The sequence below is a fragment of the Gallinula chloropus genome (genome assembly GCF_964237585.1).
Source record: "Gallinula chloropus genome assembly, contig: HAP1_SCAFFOLD_143, whole genome shotgun sequence".
Classification (NCBI taxonomy): Eukaryota; Metazoa; Chordata; class Aves; order Gruiformes; family Rallidae; genus Gallinula; species Gallinula chloropus.
The window spans coordinates 40481-62777 of NW_028168343.1; the positions used below are offsets into that span (position 1 = coordinate 40481).

Consider the following 22297-nt stretch of genomic DNA (forward strand, 5'->3'; position numbering starts at 1 on the left):
AGGGAAAAGGAAGAGGAAGGGGCAAATAACCCCAAGATCATGAAATTAAGAGGCCCGTGGGTTGGGATAAGGATAGTTTACTAAGATAACAGAAAGATACAATGTAACAATGTAATAAAAGAGCAAAAATACATGAAGCTGTTGATACACAATGCAGTTTCTCACCGAACCCACAACTCAGGCCGTGCCACCCAGAGCCGTCCCAGAACCCGACCGTCCCCCAAGAACCGCGCATCCCGGAGCCGCCCCCGTTCTTCCTCCCGTCAGCCCCCGATATCCTGGGCAGGACGTAACTGGCGTGGAATACTCTCTTTGGTCAGTTGGGTCACCTGTCCTGGCTTCGCCCCTCCTTTCTCATGAAGAGCTGAGAAAGTCCTTGACTGTCTGACAGCAACTAGAAACATCAGGGTGTTATCAGCACTACTCCCATCTTACTCTCAAACACAGCATTCATCTGCTGTTACAAATGAAATTAACTCCATCCTGACCAAAACCAGGACAGGGAACCAATATGCTCCTGCTCTGTGGATATCATGAAGCAAGCTCTGAAAGTGCTGTGTGGTATTGGCTGAAATCTGGAAGATTCCTCTTCTGTGGTACCTGGCTAACTGTCTGACATAGGTAGAACAATCTCTTTCTACCAATTGAGGAGAGGATGAAAGGCAAAGTCCAGGTTAGTGTGTTCTTATTACATAGACCTAGGAGTGACCTGACAGAGGCTGAAACTGGCAATAGCTACAAGCACTTTAAGCAATGACTGCTGGTTTTCTCTTTCTGTGGGTTTTTTTTTCTTTTATTTTCTGTGTTCTTATTCCAAGACTCTGCCTCTTAGTGCCTGACCTTGTCTTTCCAAACCCCCTCTTGCCAAAACAGCAGCCTGGGGATTCAGATAACAGCACATAGATGCAGAAATCCATATGGAGAAGTTGTGGTACTCATAAAGTTTCTCAGCCTGCGTTTTTGATTCTTGGACATAATTAGTCCATTTTTCAGCTATTTGTGTACTGCATATGTGCTACAGACCACCATCCAGCAAAAAGTGTAATGTACATCAGCTCTCAACTGTTTGTTGACAACAATGGTTAAAACAATTAGCATGCTTTATTAACCTTTTGAATGTGATGATTATGCAACTGTGTTACAGTTAATTCATTTAAACTGTATTTTATGTCATTTTCTGAATGCAAAAAAACCCCAACTATGTAGGATTAAATGAAAATACACTGTAATGGTTTACATATTGCCTTCTTTCTCAGTGCTCAACCCAAGAGTTTTTCTTGATACTCAGCACCCTGTCCCGTCTGGATTTGGAAATTCAAGCTCTTGTTCCAGTCATACATTCTCAAGTGAAAACTCCACTATTACAAAATGTGCTTTTGGAAATCCCAGAACTTCTCTCCCCAGTAAAACATTATTTAAAGATCCTTAATGAAGAAGCAGCCAAGTAAGTAGAGAAAATAGATTAGTCTTCTGTGCCTTGTGGGCTTGCTGACTACATGTATTCAGTTATGTGAATTACACATCTTATTTTAATATACCCTAGGTTTATATTTTTGATTTTATATATGTACAGGTTGCTTATAGTTAAGCAGAGATTGTGCTTTTCTACAGCTCATACCCTTCCCCTAAACCAGGCAAGCAAATATTTTGCCTAGTGGATATCTGCCTCAGGTTGAAGAGTTTTTTAGTTTCTTGGCTCTTTGGGGGAATGAATTTATAGCAAAATGTGTTTTGCTCATGTTAAATTGTTTAACAATGTATGAAATACTTTGTTTTTAAGCTATTCCTTTTGAAGTGAGACTTGACCTTTAGCAAAGTGGCTGCTTTGCAGTCAGGAATGTGGCTTCTACTATTGTTTGTGAAAATTTTTCAAAGCTTTGCATGTCCCACCATCCTTCTTAAAAATACATTTATATGCTCACTAACAACAGAGAATATGCAGTTGACAGCTACATGCATGCTTGCACGTGCATGTGTATATTGCATTGTGTTAGTTGTATAGTGCAGGTAAATCCTGTAATGGTTTTCAAAAGTGGCCCTTTGCTCCAGGGAGGAGTTTGAGATTAAGGGTTAAGGGGAGTTTGAGATGTTGGGTTTTATGTTGGGGTTTTTAAACTGTCAGTTTTTGAATTTTTGGTGTACATCACATAGTGACAGTCTTCACAATCAGCTGCTGGCTACTACCGATCATTTTATCCTTTCCATTCCCATGGAAACAAGTCTAATTAGCACAAAATCATTTCTAAAAATTAGTACTGTATTTACAAATGGCATCTTTACTGTCACTTATATAATAATCCTGTGTAATGCAAAATCAAAGTCCAGCTTTGCGTTACCTGTATGGTCACTGGCTCCATCTGTAGTTTCATTCTCAAGCAAAAGGGGTATTGATATAAGTAGAAAATGAGACTTTCTATTATTTTTGTGTTTTAGTACTTTCAGTTTGCTAACTATTTGTTCTCCAAATATTAGATTTCAAGGTAATTATCTAATTAAATGGTACAGTTTTGTATTTGCTCTAAAGTACAAATGTATACTTCAGTTCATTTAGGCCTGTTTGTACTACTTTTTGTTGTTTGCCTGATAGTTATTAGGACAACTTAAATTTTTGTTACTTTTGATGACAACAATATTTTTAATAGTTTGTTCGGCTTCCAGTTTTAAATATTTGAATGATGTTATTTCAGGTTTCAATCCTGAGCTGAGATATTGCAGTCAAAACTATTTTGTCATTTTCTGACATTAAGACTAGAAAAGAGCAGATTTTTTGCATGTATTAAAAACTGCTCTGGTTAATCATTTCTTTAGAAAAGAAGCAAGGTACTCTGAAAAACTCCTGGTGATATTCTGCTTTGATGAGAACTTTATAGGATGTTTTTTTTCTTTGTAATCCTCATTAAAATCTGTCCAAATTTGGACAAATTCTAAAAAAATCTGTGTTCCTGTTATGCAGAAATTATCTAGAGCTTCACTTTTGATCATGGTAAAAGGGGTTGTCTGTACTTGGGATCCTCCATGTTGGGACAACAGTTGTATTCTGAAATTCTGGATTGAGCCAGAAGGGAATGATCTGTCTTGTGATTCCTTTTCTTGCTTTACTTGACTAAGGGAAAACAAGCATAAAGCCGCAGGATGCACACTGAGAGATGACAGAAATCCAAGTCAGCAGGGTTTGGCATAGAAGGGCAAATATAATGTAGACGAGTAGAAAGCAATAGCAATAGATGGGTTTTTTAATACAATGGGGAAAGGACTATCAGTGTTTAAATGCCTTTGTGTTTATATACTGTGCATAGCAGCTTTTGGTAAATGTGCTGTACTATGAACAAATAACAGAAAAAACTTACTGAGAGAGGAATGAAGCTAGTATTAAGTGAGAATAACAAATAAAAATATGGACACAGCCAGTAGAATTGGGGAGTGTGTCTTTTGGTTTTACCATTACTATATCTTTTGCTTCTTATGGATAGGACTGGAGATAAAACCCAATTGTTCAAGGACCTTACGGACTTCCCTGTCATCAGAAAGAAAAAAGAGGAGATCTCGGATGTGCTTTCTAAAATCCAGTTGCATCTGGTAGACATTCGTAAACAGATCAAGAATCCTTCTGCCGAGTATGTTACAGTTTCTGGTCAAGAGGTAATATGGTGTCTATTATGGATGGCTGTTCCCTTGCTTGTCTAGAAAATAGCTTAAAAGCTAGGCTTAACTAGAACTCTCTTCATTTAGTATGGTACTTGATCAGGTCATTTGCCTATATTTGCACAACTTCAAAAAACAGGTTTTTGACAGTGTCACTTTATTTAAGTCAATTTCTTTGGTGATTTAAATAATAAAACCACATTACTGCAGTCAAATTTGTTTCAGTAATGCTTTGCTTTTTTGTGTATTGAATTGAAAGTATCAGTGAGATACCACTGTTCAGCATTGCGCTGGAACTGAGAGTGGGAGACCTGGGGAAAACTCCACAGAAAGTTGGGAAAAGAAATTAGCTTGGCAACTGAATGAGGGTTGAGAGTAAAAGAGATGAATCAGTGAGGACAGTGTGGTATGAAGCTGGAAGCAGATCACCGTCCCACTGAGGACCTGGGACGCTGAGAAAGACCCAAGAGATGCAGCAGGGAGCAAATAGACAATGCTGAGAGGGGATGGGAGAAGGGATGAGTTAGAGTATCACTTGATAAAGACCTTGGGTGGATATTTCTTTTGCTACTGAGGTTCAGAAGAACAAACATGTGGCAGGAGAGTCGGGGAGGATGTCAGCTAAGATGCTAAGTCCAAGAGGAAATGTGGAAGAGTGCATTTCGGTATTGCATGAGGAAGGAAAGAGCCAGGATTTGAAGGATTTCTCTGAAATACTGGCTTAAGAGTTGGATGATGACATGTGTGTGAAAGAGGGAAGAGTTGATGAAAGAGGAGAGTATCAAGAAAGTAGCCAGGTCTGAACTGGAGAGTTTCAGAAACCACCAGTTAACTATGCCTGTTTTAGAGGGGCCCCTTGTAGCAGCAGACAGCTCAGAAACCATTGCAGGCAAAGAGCTCTATCTTGGGAAATTCATTAATGGAGCTGCACAAGTTAAAGCTATCTGTCATTTAATTACATCTGGTATGAGTGTATTGCAGACATCAAAAGACACAAAAGAGGAAGGGTTAGAGAAGAGGGTCAGTGAGGAAAGGGAATTGAAGGGGAGGAGCAAAGCATAGACACGAGTCTGAGTTAAGCTCAGCCTTCCTCAGAACTTGTGCTGTTGTAGCACTCTAGCACTCTGATAGATGTTGTGTTCAAGCACTTCTTTGCAACAGGACTGGTCAGAAGTAGGTTTATGGTTTGCTGGTTCCGGAAGAAAAAGAAGCTGCCAGGAAATCTGTTCTCTTTATCTTCCCACTCTGAACACATTCAGAGAACAGACGTTCTGTCAGGGAGGCACTCAGATTCTTTGCTCCTGCATGTGTGCCCTCCAAACACACTCTTATGAATGCAGTCAGCCCACAGTTTATTAACTTAAATTTGTGAAGATCCACTTGACATACACCTTTTCAAAAATATGAGGTTACATCCATATCTGTCTTATCTTTCATTTCCAGACCTCTAATGTAACTAATAGCATCACTAAACAGGACAGAAAGCTGTCCAGATAGTGATAGCATTGCTATTCTTTTCAGGCAGGATTTAGAGAGAAATTGCTACATTTGGGAAAAGTTTGCTTCCTGATAAGCAGTGCTTCAGGCCCAGTTTATTTAATACTGCACATATTTATATAATAGGCCTAAGAATTAAAGGGTAAAAAAGGAAATGTTTTTGTTGTTTTGAAGAAGATTGCAACCTCTCTACTTATTTCTTGCTAGCCACACAAACACACCAGGCAATTGAACTGGCTGTGTAACTGTTCTGAGTTCAGTTAGTCGTCTAGCATAGACACAAATATGGTCTTGTTTTCTGACTACTCTTCATGAACACGGCTTGCTTAATTGTTTTGAGCTAAAATTCAAGAAAAAAATGCAATACTAGCACATCAGCAACACTACTAGTAGCAGCAGCAGTTGATTCATTTTCAAATCTTTGTCTTGTGTATTATGCAACTTCAGGGTTTCAGAGGTACCGATTATTTTCAAGGTGTTTTAGGTAAATTAAGAACTAGTGTAGTCTGTCCATTCTGGAGTGTGCTCATGTTAGGGTTATTCTTCTTGTTTGTAGTCTAAGGTGATTGCTGGGTATTCTGGTGAGGTGTGGAAGGTTTTATCTAAATCATACTAACTGTAATGTAAGAGCTTTGTCAGATGAGTCTTGGGCATTTCTGTAAAGGTGATCAGATACTGGGCTAATCTAATCTCTGCTGGAAATTAATTTTCCATCTGTGTTTTTTATTCTTTGACGTCTAGAACCTCAGGCTGGTGTTATAAAAATAACTGACATGAATTGTATAAAATACTGCAGGAAAGACGTAATGTAAATTTCACTGGACTAAGCTTCTTGCCATTACTGCTGGTTTCCTCTGTTCTTTCCATTTCTGAACTCCAATTGATCCAAACATGAAGGAAGGTACTGTACATGCAGTGCTAGCATTTGAGGTTTTGAGCTCTTGTCTGTGAAATACTGTAGGTAAATATGGCTCAATAGGAATCACTGATCCCTGGGCAGGAAAGCACATCTTACTCGTAAGGCTGAGGGACTTGGGACTCTTTAGCCTAGGTGAGACTGAGGGAGGATCTTACCAGTCCTTTTAAATACTTGTAGGCTGGGTGTCAGGAGAACAGGGTCAGTCTTTTGACAGTGATGCCCTGCAACAGGACAGAGGCAATGGGTACAAAGTGAAATATAGGAAGTTCCAGCTAAACATGAGGAGGAACTTCTTTACTGTGGGGGTGGCAGAGCTCAGGGCCAGGGCTGCCTAGAGAGGTTGTGGAGTCTCCATCTCTGGAGACATTCAAAACCTGCCTGGACTGTGTCCTGTGCAACCTGCTCAAGGTGACCCTGCTCTGGCAGGGGGGTTGGACTAGATGATCTTCAAAGGCCCCTTCCAACCCCGATCATTATGTGATTCTGTGAAACAGCCTGAGTACAGCTTGTGTATAGTGTAGAGTCTGTGTAAATGCTGAATTCTCTGCGAGGCCCAGTCAGGATCAGGTAAGTCTTAACTAGCTTTAGTCTGGGTTTGGCTTGGTAAGAGGGAGGTGAGCAGAACATTTTAGTAGATGGAGGAGCAAAAGGGCAAAGATGAGGCAGGAACATGGCAGAGCAAAAGAACAGCTCAGGGTAGAAGTTGCTCTATTGGCAGCAAATGTACGTGATTACCCTCATTTTTAGGGAAGAAAGAACATTAGCTTCTGGTCTGCTCAGTCTCTTCAGGATGAGTATGGGTTTCGTCTGATGCTTGCAGATTTCTTGATTTCATTATGGTTATGCTTCTGTAGTCTTCTTAACTTCCCATGACGTGTAATATTATATTTCTGTTTGTTTAGTTTATGATAGAAGTCAAGAATTCCAATAAATCATCCGTTCCATCTGACTGGGTTATGGTTAGTAGGTATGTAAAATGTCTTTAAAGTTTGCTGTATTTTAATATATAAGGAAAAAAATATAGTATGGGCCATTTTGGTTTTACAGTTAATTAGATACACATTGTCACAGCTCCATGTGTGTTTGTGGTTTGGGGTTTCTTTAAACTAAAAGCAACCAATGAAAATGGTTACATTGATTTATTGCCATAGTAAGTTTTGCTTAAAACCAAACAAGACCAAGCTGAAAAACCGGAACTTTTAAAAGTGTTTATTTTTAAATAGTACTTAATGTTTCAAAGCAGATGTATTGGCATGAAAATTACGGTTTTGATTCAGTTGTGCCTGTAGATTGTAGATATACATTTTTCATAAAATTTTAGTTGTTCTTACTTTATTCAGAAAGGTAAAAGTAGCTGTGCAAAATATCTCAGTATCTAAGACTTAGTGTATTAAAAATGTTTTAATTTTATTTGTTCATACAAACAAGCTTTGCTTGCTTTGTTACTTAGTGTTGTGTAAGCATGATTTTAGATAGTTTAGATACTTTTTCCAGTACATGAAACAGAGGTGAACTGGAAGATCATTTATTATTTAAACAGGTAGAATACCTTATGTTATGATGTGTACACAGAGCCATGTCTCATCAGAAGTAGGCATAATAAAGGTGAACTCTGAAGCGATGTTCTATTCACTTATGCAAGAATTCGATATTGAAGTGCACAGAGTAGACAGAATTAAGGCGATGAAGGAAAAATACAGCTATTCTGGATATTGTAAAAGAATGCCTGGGAATGCCAACATGAGTCCTTAATGGAAATACATAAATAAAGAGCAAGTGCCTTAAATGGAAACTAGTATCCATGCAATACAGTCTGTATTTACTAAGTTTATTCCAGGTTTATTGTGAAGTTTCAGCTTTAAAGTAGAAATTTTTTTGTTGGAGGTTGTTGTATATGCAGCCAGTCAAAGAAAAATCATCTTTGTGAAGCCTGTTGCTGAAGAGAATTTTGTGAGATATATAAGCTTCAGTGATACATAATACATTGTGAAAAATGCAGCCTTCAGAATGGGCAGCAGTACAGTAGCCAATCACTTTATTCACAGTGAAGATCACTGGTATCAATAGAGTTTGGTACCACAATAAAAGAACTGGCTTTTTTACCGTGCATTTTCAAGGCTCAGAGTGAGTTAGAAAACTAGTCCAATTTTGCATGTAGATGGTGTAACTGATTGCTTAGTAACCTTGATTTCCTATTTGGCTTCTCTCTGTTTTCCAGCACAAAAGCTGTCAGCCGTTTCCACTCGCCGTTTGTTATAGAAAATGACAAACATCTGAATCAGCTCCGGGAGCAGCTAGTCCTTGACTGCAACGCTGAATGGCTAAACTTTTTAGAGTGAGTTGACAAAATAGACTCATTTTTTATTATTTTATTTATTGCTGTAAGAACAGAAGAAGAAAGAGTTTTATCTTAACAAAAAAAAAACAACCAAAGGAAAAAACGCAGTTGATAACTCAGCTATGCTGCCCATGGTAAAATACTGTTCTTCAACATAAAGCATTTGAAAGCGAGACCTTTACACACTAAGTCCTGAAGGCAGCAGTGATGTCTCTAGATTTTAAAATTCTGATGACAGCACACTATTAAATATATACAGTGGCTCTCAAAATTTGAAAATGGAGTGAAACTGAATCTAGTACAGTGTAACTGAGATGAGAATAGAATTTATTATACAACAATTGCAGTGTTACAGTTTTTCAGTTAGGAATGTTCAGGGTGTTTGGGCAGTTGCTTGTGTGAGTGTGATTCTCCCTACCCCTGTATGGAAAGCGGCCTGGTGAGCACTTCTGCTAGCTCCTTCAGCACCCTGGGATGGATCCCATCTGGCCCCATAGACCTGTGTATGTTAAGTTTAAAATATATTTCTCAAACTTCTGAACACCTTTAATTTTCAGGTGTCAGGTTATAAATCACTGCTTTACTTCCAGGAATTACTAGCACACTGAAATTATCCCTCAATTCTTGCAATAATAATTAACTCACTTGTGCTTTTTTCCATACCACAAAAACTTCCTTCTGAAATTGCCTCACTGGATGTAACTGATGCCAAGTTTTGCCTCTTGGTAGGAACCCAGAGGTTCTGTAAACTTTATTAGAAACTGAAATTCCAATTCACTCTTCCAGATGTATTGCCTTTGCAATACCATAAAAATAGTTACATTATTTTTTTTGTTACTATATTAGCTATATAAGTTTTAGTAGACCTTTCTTTACTTAGATCTGCTGCTTTTCATGTTCACTTTGATGATTTCAATAGTGTCATATGATAGCAGCGTACAGCAAGGAAAGATGTGTAGAGAGTGATCTTCCCCAGCCCTCCATTTATTTATTTATTCATTTTTGCTCCCTTACTTGCTTTATATTCCCCAATTGTATCTTTGAGGCTAGGAGTGGAGAGAAATAAATTCTACAGTACTAAAAGAATGAACTCTGCTTTCTCCTGGTAATGTTATTGTTGTACTAGGGGCATCGGTACCATAAATGGAAGGTGAATTCTTGAATTTTCTATTGTACTTACCATATTTTATTGATATTGTAGACAAATCCTGTATTCAGGCACTTCAGGGTTTGAGGGGTTTTTTTTATTGTTTGGAGGGGGGGTTATTTGACTGTAACTTACAGCTGAAGTGAATTGGCAGTTGCGATTCAGCTGCCACTGTGATAAACAGTGGCATTTTCAGAGACCTTATTTAGGCAGCAGGGATCAACTGTGGACCCTTTATATGCTATTAAATGAGTTTCATTTTGCCGCCTTTTTGTGCTTAAAAATAATGCCCTGTTACAAGGGAAGCACGAAGTCTGCTGTGAGCAAGATTGTGTCCTCATACTGTAAGTTAATACACTGCTGGGAGATTTGAATTCAGAGTAATTTAGAGACTGTAGAGAGCTCTGTGAGAAGCATGCACGAGGTGTATTTTGACAGTACATTCCTATCTGTATGAAATGATTTTTTTTTTTCCTCTTTTCTTCCTCCTGTTATTTTCCCCTGTTTTGGTGTAGCCATTTCAGTGAACATTATCACCCCGTGTCTAAAGCACTTGGTCACCTAGCAACTATCGACTGTCTGTTCTCATTGGCTCAGGTGGCTAAACAAGGAGACTACTGCAGGTAATAAATGTTTAATTTTTATGTAAGATTTTATAGGGAATTATGAGAGAGCTTTTTAAATAAATTTGATTTTAATATGTGTACCGTGATAAAATGCATTATTGAAATTGTTTGCAGTAGTTTCGACTTAATCTGATTTTGCAAAGCGGCACTTCTGGGCTTAATTCAAGTCTGTAAACATTGCGGTTTAAATTTGACATCTCATGTTTGTCTGGTTTTCAAACTGTGTGTGGTTGGTAGATGGTACCTCACAAACAGAAATATATGTTGGACTTTGCATGGAAATTTTTTTCCTCCTATTTCTTTTCTCCTCATCAAAGTCTGACTTTATAGTGTATAATACCTAAGATTTTAAGGTGTATGAGGTATGTTTCAAAGATGTATTTCAGGTAAATAATAGGTAATTAGAGCCAGCTTCCAGAGCAGGGATGGTGCCTTACCTAGGAATGTGTGTTAAATCTGATGAGCTGTGCCCTTCCCTCTGTGCAAGACCCACACGTGCACACCAGGCACCACAGCCTGCTGCATTCTGCCATGAGGAAGCATGAACCCTTAAGGCTTTCTGCCTCAGAGATTGGTCCAGAGCTGGCTCCTGATTGTGTACAATCTGCAACTTGGGTCTTCCTCCCCCTCGCAAACCCACATCCCTTGCACCTACACAGAGATAGTCAGTCTTATTGGTGTGTTTTCTTCTATATCACGAGGTCTGTGTCCCCAGAGAGACTCGACGCTCGCTGAACCACTGCTTCAGCTTGCTGAGTGCTGTCCTAGAGATTGGCATTTACTGTTTCTGAGGCTTACTGTGAACACCCTTGTGAGGGCTATCTGTTTCCAGTCCTCAGCCATTCCTTCTTCCATACAGTCCACATACTCTTTTTTTGAAAAGTGCTGTGTGGTTTTTAAATGTCATTGTGGGGCTACATTGCAAGTAATTGGGCAATTGCTTATGTATAACCATATGAATTGGTAACATTTGTGACCCGTGGAAATAACAGCAAATCATGTATTAAATGTGTGTGGATAAAGGGAAATCCACTTAGATATCCTTCTGCATTTATACAGCATTAAAGACAGTATTGATCACTTCTGGATTCTTGATCATGCCTGCTGCTAATCAAAATCTCTTTAAAAGTAATTGCTCGTTTATTCTGTATACTGAGATGAGAAAACAAACTGAAATTTTATTAATTCACTGTGCAGTGTTTAAATAATTCACTGAATTTTAAAGAGTGGCTTAGAGCTTATAAACTGGCAGGAAGGAGACTTCTCAGTGAAACTTCAGCTGCAGGGAAGGTGTCAATAATTAATTTTGGAGGACTACTGAAGGAAAGACGGGACATCCATATTAACCAACTCGAGTATTTCGGAAGAATGTTTTTTTGATTGAGGATTGTTTCATATCATCCTACCTGAGGCAGGTAAACAAGTTGTGAGGTTGGGAGCACTGGTGCTCCACATGGTTGTTGGAGAGTAGTAAGCATATCTTGGAGTTTCAACCTGTCTCTGGAACCCTGCTTTGGGAGACTCAACCCTGACATGGACAATGTAAGGCATTGGGCTCCCAGGACACAAAGTTAGATGCCTAACTGGTGTAGGTAGCCCAGAGATCATCATCTGAAGTTTGAGTATCCATTCTGCAAGCAGTGAGTTTGTTTAAGGAGCACCATTGAAAAGATGCATGAATAAAGGACGTTATACATTCCAGAGCAATTTCCACCCCCGTCCCCCAGTTCTCTCTTACTGCATGACATGTGATTGTCTAACTGGGACAGGGAAGAACTTTTAAATGACTGTGGCTGAGGGCCTGCCTCTGCAAGCCCCATTGTGTGAAACCAGAATAGGCAGAGTCAGCAAGGCTCATGGCATCTGAAACTCACATCATATTTCACAGTTACGTGTATGGAGGCTTGAGCAGTTAGGATAAAGACAATTATGCCCAAAGTAGAGGGCAGAATTATAAAATGGCAAATGGATCATTCAGCTGTTATGCCTCTCTTCTGAATGCAAAGTGGAGAAATCCAGAAGGAAGTGCTTCTAGGGATGTTCTCCCTTTTAGGACTATCATATTACAGCTCCAAACAGCTTACCAGTTCATCAAATGGAGGGTGACATTTCCTTTCTTTATCCCAAAGGCCTAAGACTCTGTCCATATTGGTTTAATCTCAGCTATTCAACTGCTGGAAATATCTTCGTGCTAAAAAGAAACCAACCCACACCATTCTTAACTTGCACCTCTTTCTCCAGTGCATTGTGCTCCTAATATGTCATTTATTTTATCTCCATGTTCTTTTCAAATTGCATCCTCATTCTTCCACTCAGGAAAAATCACGCTCCTCGCGTCTTTTCTTCCCTCCCCTCTAAAGTCCATCCAAAGTGTTAGTTAATTTCCAGTAAAAAAAATATGTGTCTTTATTCCAGTATTACTCTTTTACTCAGCTGTCGTCACTTTCCTAAATTACTGCTCTTATTTCAGAGTGATTATACTTCTTGTGTAACAAAATGTTGCTGAGACATGACACCACATTTACCTCTCCATTGAATGCTGCACTTCAGTTTGCAATGAAAAAGTAAATTTAAGTTGCAAGAGAACAAAAGGAAATCACAGTCATAATTTAGTGGAACATGCTTCTTTTGCATTTTTCTCTCTGTGAAGAGCACACAGCTCTTGGAGGTAGAACTTTGTTGATGTGAAGATGTATAACGTGGAATTACACATGTATGACTAGACACATAGATAAATTTGTAGCTAAGGTGGAAGCATTAAAGGCAAAACTTTTTACATGGTTTGGAGATGAGAGAAGAAAGTAAGTAGTATTGATCTGGTTTGCATACTAATCTCTGAAAAGGTACTGTCATTTCAGTATGTCAACTTAAATAGTAAGCTCTTTCTATAGACTGTTATGGTTTGATGACTCATATGTTTGGGAGTTGCTGTCACATTATGAGAGCTGCTAATGTTTATAGGAGAGTTACAGCTCTGTCATACTGTACTCTTTGATTTATATCATTTAATGTGTTATCAGTCATAATATACAAAGTTGGACAATTATTTTTCCACTCCCCACACTAGTTAGGGTTTAATGCAGTAGCAGGTTGGACTAGTTCAGCAAGATCATTCTGAGAGTATGAAATGTGTCTGCAAAAGGTGGCACTTGCAGAAGCCACTGTAGTGGTGGGAAGAAAGCAGTCCCCTCCAGTTTGTGTATTTTTGCTACTGCTTGTTCATTTTGTAGTTCCTAGTATTCCTTTAGAATACAACTAAACAAACGAAACATTCCCTAGGGAGTGGAAAAATGAAGAATTCTAAAATTTTGTTACCCAATCTGCTAATACTTTTTTATCACTGAATGAAACCAGGGAAGTCCTTAGAAATATTTGACAGCATTAATTAATTTTTGTCATTTCTATTTTTTTCCTACCCTTCTTCAGGCTTTAGCTGCAGTACTTCTAAGTAATCAGTTACAATGAATGTTGAAATTAATGTCTCTTCCTTTCTGCAGACCAACTGTGCAAGATAATCGTCGAGAAATAATTATAAAAAATGGGAGGCACCCTGTGATTGATGTGCTACTGGGAGAACAGGATCAGTATGTTCCAAATACCACTAACCTTTCAGTAAGTACTGAGAAATGGTTTGAGCTTCAGCATCATCCAAGGGGGGGAATTTGGCATCTGCATCCTGGCCACGAAGTTAAAATAAATAATTTAATCATACAGCTTTCTGCTTGGTTGCATTTCAGAGAGATATGGCTAGATGTGATCACATCTGTTGTGTCCTTTTTCTGCTATCTAGCAGCCAGACACTCTCTTTACAACGTTGTTCGCTTTTCACGGCATTAAGAAAGATCACAGAATCACAGGGTTGCAAAAGACCTTTGAAGATCATCAAGTCCAACCAATCCCTTCCTAAGCTAAAACAGATGATCTCAAAACTAGGAAAATAAAAGTTTAAAGTGGCTCTTTTTGAAAAACAAATTAATAATTCCAGGGGTTTTACCAGTGTTATCAGAAGAAGTCTACATTTTGTCATAACTTTATGTGAGATTAGTGGAACTTTTTAATGTTCAAATGCACAACAAATGTTTCCATGTCTTACAGGCTCACTTTCCAAGACAGTTCTAAGATAGCTCAGATCATTTTTGGTGGTATTACTTTACTATGTGTTTTCCTTTCTTTCTGGAGGTATTGATTTCATGCAGCCTTTTTTAATCTGACAGAGCAGATTTGGAGCTCTGACTCTTGACTGTGTAGTGGCAAGTCCATTCTTTGTAGATTGCACACTGGTTGGAAGAAGCCTTTCATATTAACATATGCTAAAGATCCCCCATGCTTAGCTTGCAGGCAGTGTGTTGCCCCTAAGTCTCCTTCTGGCTGTTGTTTTCTGCAATAGAGAGTGATGTTGAGAAGTAGTAAGACTCTTGCTTGTTATTGTTGCCAAGTCGTCAAAGAAAGTGGGTAGGTTATTTCCTGACATTTTCTATGCAACATTACCTAAATTGCATGACCTACATTACCTAAAATTGCTATAAATACACAATTACCACAGGTAGGAAATATTGTCATATTTTACTTCACTTAATCTGTTTCTGATAAACATCTTTTATTTTGTTTCCTCCTTTTTTTTTCATCAAAACCTAAATTTGTTTTTTTAAGTGGCATGCCCTTTTGGCGTTTTTTATTAAATATTTACCTTTCTGAACCTTTTTTTAAATACTGTGTTTCTGTTCTTAATACAAAAAATGCACTGAACTGTGTACACGTAACTGCTTTTTCATACAGTTGATATATAAAAGGTATGTCAGTGTGGAGCATGGGCTGTGATAAATACCATTCAAATGTGTATGTATTTCTCTGGAGATATTTTTAAACCATGTTATATACTGAACAATGATACAGATATTGTGCAATACATCAGGGAATGTTTTCAAAATTATTTGTCAACTCCAAACAAACGACAGATGGCATTTACAGAAAACTCATCATCTCATTTAGTAATCATCATGCACTTTCCCCTGTTAGCCCCATTCTTATGTTGGCTTTCTAAATACTGAATATTACAAAATCAACTGATCGTGGTGGAATCGTTTTTGCCTCTACTGTTAGAGTTCTGTCTTTTTTGAGAGAGGTAGGTGGGAACCCAGTTTATTAAAACGTGTCTGGTTTTAAGCTGATGTATTTGAATCAACAGTAAAATGCAATTGCTGTCATGTTTTCAGCTGAAATGTTGTCAAATAACTAACTTTAGGAAAAGCTTTCTTGCAGTGCCCTGAAATAAACATCTTATTTTTCAGTTCTCCCTCTCTCATCCAAATATTCATGGAAATTCTAACTTCATCCATAAATTCCACTAAGATGTTAGCTTATGGTTCTGTGCAATTATAAGGGCAGATGGGCTCTCTGGTCTGATGTTACAGCATATGTTCTTTCTGAAAGCTGGCTTTGCAAGCCAGCCACCAGTGTCAGAACATGGCTGGAGGGACCCCAGAGGGATACCAAACACATGGAAGAAGTTTGTGGGTTCTAACAGATTAACTCATCCTGGATTTAAGTATCTGTAATTCTGTTGTGTTGAGCCAAATGGTGGTCCTGATGAAGTTTCAGTTGCTGTATTGAAACTACACCTCAGAGACTAGAATGTTGTGAGTTTTGTTCTCATGTAGTCATATGCATGTTATTACTTCCATTCTTTATTCCTGATAATGACATTTTTTGGGTTTTGACTTTATTGTGACTTCCTTATGGACAGGGTTTTTTTTTTTCCAGCAAAAGCTAAACAGTTTTCTGCATTGACCTAAGACTGATTCCATCCATCTTTTCTATGATGTGGATTATGACATGTGACATATAAATCTTATTTGCCTCCCTCTTAACAAAATGAAATCCCTGTAAAGATAATCATGTTTATTCCTCAGAGATATGTTGTTGTCATCACAGTGCCTGGTCAGTTCCAACTTCCCTAAGTAGTGTGTCTAATGTTCATTATGCTTGTCCTGTCTGACATGCCCCGCCTGTGGAGCAGTGAAATATGCTGACTTTTGGTTAGTTCATCAGTTGTTGGATTTCATTGTATGTATGTAGTAGAAAGTAAAAACTCTAGTTATTCAACATCCTTGCATAATCTAATTTCCTAGTTTTGATGCAGGCTGTGATAAGGCTTTATAGACTCATTGATGAGTTTTAATTTTGTATTAGCAACTGTCTTCCACCAGAAGATGACAGTTTTATTCTGGAGCCATAGACCTACAGCAGTACTGTAGGGACTTTTACAGCTGAGACAAGCTCTTGCATCTGATTCATTTTTCTGTAAGATTTCAGTGGTTGGATGCACCAGTCAATCAGAGATTGGATACAATCTGCTCACAATATCTGTGTTGCAGTCACGTATTGCCAAACTCAAAAATGTCTTGATTTCTTCTTGTAGCCCTTCTGTTTGAATGTGTGTGTGTGTTGTACCAAGGCAAGCAGTTATGAAGGGGTCTAGGTCTGATCTTTGGCTGCCAGATTTCCCCCCCATTTGGCAATGAGAACTCCTTAACTGGAGCAGAATCCAAATTAGGACAGCACTGGCTGTGCTGAAAGCTGGTGAAGTTCCCCCTTCAAATGAAATTGTACAGATGCTTCATGGATTCTCTTGGTTCCTTGATGGACCAAGAAGGTTCTCCTCACTTTGTTTTGCTCAAGAGTAATGAAAGATGATAGTGATGCTCCTCTCTTATGAGCCTGGAGTGGACTTAGGAAGATTTTTGATACGTGGCATCATAAACTCTTGAAAACTGAATGCTGTGAAGGAAGCTTTTTCAACTACAGACTGTGTCCTGAGGGCTTGTCCTTTATCCCTGTAGGCACATACACTCAGCAGCCTTTCTTAGAACAGCACCATGTGCAGGACAATATGTTTCACCAATGTTTTATGTTTCCAGGGAGATGGTGAAAGGGTCATGATAATAACTGGACCCAACATGGGAGGAAAGAGTTCATATATAAAGCAAGTTGCATTGATCACAGTCATGGCACAGATTGGTTCTGATGTTCCCGCAGAGGAGTCGACGATTGGTATTGTGGATGGTATTTTTACCAGATAATCTTTCAAACTTTGCTGTATGTTTATGAAAATGTTACTGTGGTGGGGCATGTGTGTGCACATCCAAGTATAATTTAATGTTTCACTTAGAGCTTTAGAATTTATATTTGATGTTTCCCTTTTTCATTTTAAATACGTGCATTGGTTGTTGGGTTTTGGTTCTGATTTCCTGCTAAGCTATGGTACTTGTTTTGGAGTCTTTGAATCTCTAAAGGATAAAAATGTTAATGTGTCTCTCTTGATTAAGATGCAGGTATTGAACATCATGTGTCTGAATGGACACCTCAGCCAAATTTATTCTGCCAGGTGATAGCCAAATGATGTTTCCCCTAAAATGAATACTGTCACCTCTAAAAATCAGATCGGTTTCTGCAGGGCAGCACAGTTGTACATACAGTATTTGACACTGAGAATTTTGGGGTTTTGTCCTTTCTGTACTATCAGTCTTGAACACACTTCAGGTATTTTAAAAAAATTAATAATGGCAGTTCATTTCACTTAACATGTCTCATTTTCAGGACAGTGCTGAGTAATTTTTGAAGTCAAAACTTCCCTATTTTACTGTCTAATGTTTGCCAAGGATCATCCAGCTGGTTTTCCCCCCTTTTTTTTAGTCTGTTTTTGTAATCAGCAGAAGTTCTGTGTTACTGGTGGTACGGGAGATGGAAACTTATTTGTGGTTTTAAGTTTCACAACAATTATATATCTGTAGTAGGATTATTTTTTCTGAAATTCTAGTTCTGTGATGGCAGAGTGCATTTCTTAATTTTACAAGGAATCTAAATACTGGTCATTTGGGATTGCTTCATCATATAATGATGATATGTTCTTAGGCCTCACTGTGTCATGACAAAAATGAACGCAGTTGTGCTTTGATGCACTTTGGTGCTAAGCAGGTGAATAAATTAGAAAACAATTTCTGTTATCTTTATAAAATTAATTGGAGCTGAAAATTCAAAATGGTTACCTTTTTCCCTGTCCTGCGTTGAAAGTAATTGACTGGTTGATTGGATGAGCTTTTCTCAAGGGAATATAGGACACACAAGATCTGAATTACTTTACAGAAAAAAATTACAACATTATTAACAATTTGAACATTATTTTTGCTTTCCTTTGTAAGTGAACAGAGTACTTATCTTGTGTTCACACTGACAATTTCTAACCATACTTGCAAAGGCCTGTTACTCTTAAGCTTAATCTCCCCTTTTCTCTATTTTTATTTGGCTGTAATTGCTTATTTTTGCAGAAAAATTAAGAAATGTGACAGAGTCACTGGGCATGCCATTTCATTTTGTACCTTCTAGAAAGAGAATAAATCGGTTCTTATCCTCTACAGTACCTTGAAATTTATGTATCTGAGTTCCACCTGTTCTGCACTGCATTTCTCTGATTCTACTTGGCTTTTCTCTACATTATTGATATTGTTCAGATCTGTTCTGATAATGTAGTGTGGTTGAAGATAGAATTTATTCTTTCAGGTTTCAAGCCAAGCAGACACAGAGCATGTTACTTACTGACTGAGGTTTCAGACCATTAATTTGGAGCCCAGACAAATTCTAACACAGGGGATTGACTGATTTATTTTTTTCCCTTGTCTAAATTAGCTTTGGAAGCTCAGCTAGATATGCCATTCTTCATTTAATGTGAAATGTGTCAAACACCAGATGAATATAGTAAAGAATTACTTAAAATCTTGTCATTGTGCTGGCAATTAAGAGTAAGCTAATTGGCTCAATATTAATCAAGAAGAAATTGAACATACATTGAGATAGGAAGAGTCATGCATTAGTTAAAAGGTTAACAGGAAGGATAAAAAATAGAAAAGAAGCTGAGCTTATGTAATGCATTCCTTCAGAAATCCAGGGTGGTCACTTCAGTTTGTAAAAGACTGTAAGTGGATCTGCTTGTCTGCATCTCTTTAAACTTCTCTCTTCTGTATAGTGTATTTTGAGGGAATTGATTGTACTGGTGGGACAGGCATTAACTGTGGTGTTCTTACAGGATCTTGACCCAGTTGTAGCTTTTCTTTCAGTAAAAATGCTTAAAATACTTGGATCATTTTGCTTCAGCCTATGGAGTATAGCCCTTCCTTGCTGTACATACCCAAGTGATCATCATCCATGCTGATGATTGTAGGTCAGTTGTCAGTGCTCTTTTCTGTTCTGCTGTGTTGGATTGTCAGTAGCCACAGAGTGGTCTTTTGTCCCCAGTCTGGGCATGCCTACTTCCTGCTTTGTCCACATCTTCTCCAAATCGTGAACTTTGCTCTCTGCCATGAGAAAAGGAGAAACTTAGCAGGTTCTGCAACTCAGAGGGAAAACGTGTACAGAGACTGTGCAGAAAGTTGGTACCTCTGTTTTGGTTAGTTTGAGAGTTTGGGGTAGGGTTTTTTGGGGTTTTTTTTCAGTGTTCTGGGAAGGCCTTAAAGTATGTAAGTCTAGGTTAACGTGGTGTTACACTCATAGTATTTCTTAGCCCTAGGAAGTAATTGATGAGTAGTTTTTAATGCCTGGTTGGAAGAGAAAACCAATAAATTCAGCTACCATGCAAAATGTCTTAAATTGTTTCTTTAGTGCTCTCACTGAACAGACATGTATAAAGCCTTAGAAAAAGTTCTCTGCTTTTGCCAAGAACTCTGCTCTAGTAGGGAATGAGCTTGAAATTATTAGATTTTTCTCTTGACTTGCCCCCAGTTTTGGTTTGGCTTTTTTAGTTGTTTTCTTCTTCTGTGTTTTGTTGTCAGAAGGGCACATCTATGCTGACCTCCTTTTTGCACTGCCACACCAGACCACATACATGTCTTTCTGGAGAATGAGATTTTTTTTGTTGTTGATGATGATTTTGGTATCTTTTTAATCTTTAAAAAACATTGCATGGGAAGATGTCAGTTTCCAAGTTATTTTCATCACTGCCATGGTGTGTTGTTTTCTAGCACCCCTGCTGTGAGGGATGCTTTACAGGCTGACTCTGAGGAGTTCTGTGCATAAGGAGCACCAACAGTTCTGCTGCTTGCTAAATTTTTTGAGATACTGGTGCTTTATATTGCAGACTCTTTTGTTTGTAGACTGCATCTTTGAAGTGTGAATTTATATAGATTTAAGAGATTAACATTCATGTAAGATTTGATCATGTGTTGTAAGTAGGGTTTCCATGGAAATGGAGAGGTTGCTACTATGGTTATTCCTTTGGATCTGCCTAGTATTTATGTATGATAGCTTCTCTAAACTGGCTTTAAATACAGCATTATATTAAACATTTTTAAAGATGCAAAAGGAATTATATTGGTTACAGGTACGGTGAAAATAAAAGTGATTAATCTTCATTACTGGGTGTATACACACAGTAGAGTGCTAAGGCTACTCTGAACATTTCACAGTAGTGTTGAGCATTCCATCCTAAAGAGGTATAATAGGAGAAAATCTTCTACTGCAAAATGTCCCTAAGCCCAGATGATATGCTGTTACAAGTCTGTGAATTGAAAATTTGGAGGGGTGGGGGTGAAAAGTATTCAGCTCGTGTTATTCACGTAAGTATCTTGAGTGCTCTGATGGACTCTCCCAAATCTCACCATGTTTTATGCTTAAAAATAGCCTTGAGTGTTTCCATTGATAGGATTTTGTTCCTAAACCTGAGAAGAGGGTGATAGTGGTTGTTAGTAAGCAAAAAGTTTGCATTACTGTTTGGTGGTCCGAGCTTCATAACATCAGACTAAAAAAACCACTGAAATATTCTTCATATTGCTGTATTTAAAGCTGTGTTTAGCGTAGTTTTGGAAAGATCAGTGCTCAATTTATATTGACTTTCAGTGTGATTTGAGTACTTAGTTCTCTGATGTTTGAAAATTCCTAATCAAGTTTCTCCATTCAGTAAATGGGTTGAATTTCTGCTTCAAATTTGAACATTCAATTTGTTCTTCTACTACAGTTATTCAAACATGGAAATTAACATGTTTGTGTTTGTGTAGAAAGACAAAGCAAGTGTGGAGATGTACATATGGAGGAACTAATGAGAGAAATTCTGTTGACCTAATCATGTGGTCAGAAGAGATGATGTTTAGCTGCTGAAGAAATCTGACCTTTAAAAGAGGTCTCACTTAATTACTAATGCAGTTTCTTAGAGCTAGAAAAGTACCTGTAAGTCACCAGTAGCTTTTCATGAGGGTCAATTTTCAAAATCGAGAATAAGAATGCTAGAACAACTTCAAGGTAAAATGTGTTCAAATAAACAAGGTAATTAATAATTCAAATTACTGAGTGCCTTGTATTCAAGATTCTGACTCAATTTATTAAATCACAAGCTGCCATTAGAAAGAATACTGTGAAAGAGGCCAACTCCTACCAACTCTAGATGATGGTGAAGGGACAAAGAAGAATTTCCTTCCTAGAGCGCCTACCTGCCTGGCTCTCCCTGTGTGCTGAATTAAAAGCAGTTTCACTTATATTCAGTGATCAGATGCACAGTCACACTTTGGTGACATGCATCTTCCAAGGACATTTAACACCATCAGTCAAATTGGGCTTACTGTTGAAGGTGCAGCTTCAGTTGACTGAGCTAATACATTGCGTTGTGCTTCAGTTTGGAAATTGCCTCTTGCAGGTTACGTGCCACATGCTTAAACGTTGCAGGAATAAATAGAAGCATCAGTAAGATCCATGTAGATTATCCTTTTGTGCACTTTGTCTCTTCTGAAAGTTATCCTGCTGTCTACTGATTCTCAGCATGTCTTTAATCTTCATGATAGCGAAGAAATATAGAGTTTGAGTTGTCTATGGAGGTGTATTAAGAAGAGAGAGAGGTGGTGGAGGTTGGCAGTACAGGTTAGTGAGTGATAGTGGTGGGTTGCCTGGGTAAGCAGCAGTTTAATGCTTTTGCTTTATGTAAGACATGCAGTTGCCTGCACTTCCAGGCAGTTGTCTTGGTAGAGGCTCTGTGCATTGCGTGATCTGTATGAAGGTTTACAGAACTTTGTCCTACATTTTATCCTTGTAACAGATGATTTAAATGTATTTTTAACATGGAGGGCACTCCTTATTGCTAAATCTATAGCTAG

The 22297-nt window shown here is 38.2% G+C and overlaps 1 protein-coding gene across 1 annotated transcript in view; it reads left to right on the top strand.

The window, feature by feature from the left end:
* Positions 1-22297, top strand: part of LOC311204600 (DNA mismatch repair protein Msh3-like) — a gene marked incomplete at its 5' end in the record, with an annotated part of 47913 nt that overhangs the window by 5220 nt on the left and 20396 nt on the right. Inside the window, 7 exons of the mRNA XM_084281004.1 lie at positions 1257-1444; positions 3471-3639; positions 6961-7025; positions 8277-8393; positions 10059-10166; positions 13667-13781; positions 17087-17244. Of these exons, the coding sequence (XP_084137130.1) occupies positions 1257-1444; positions 3471-3639; positions 6961-7025; positions 8277-8393; positions 10059-10166; positions 13667-13781; positions 17087-17244 (920 nt within the window). The remainder of the gene's footprint in view (positions 1-1256; positions 1445-3470; positions 3640-6960; positions 7026-8276; positions 8394-10058; positions 10167-13666; positions 13782-17086; positions 17245-22297) is intronic.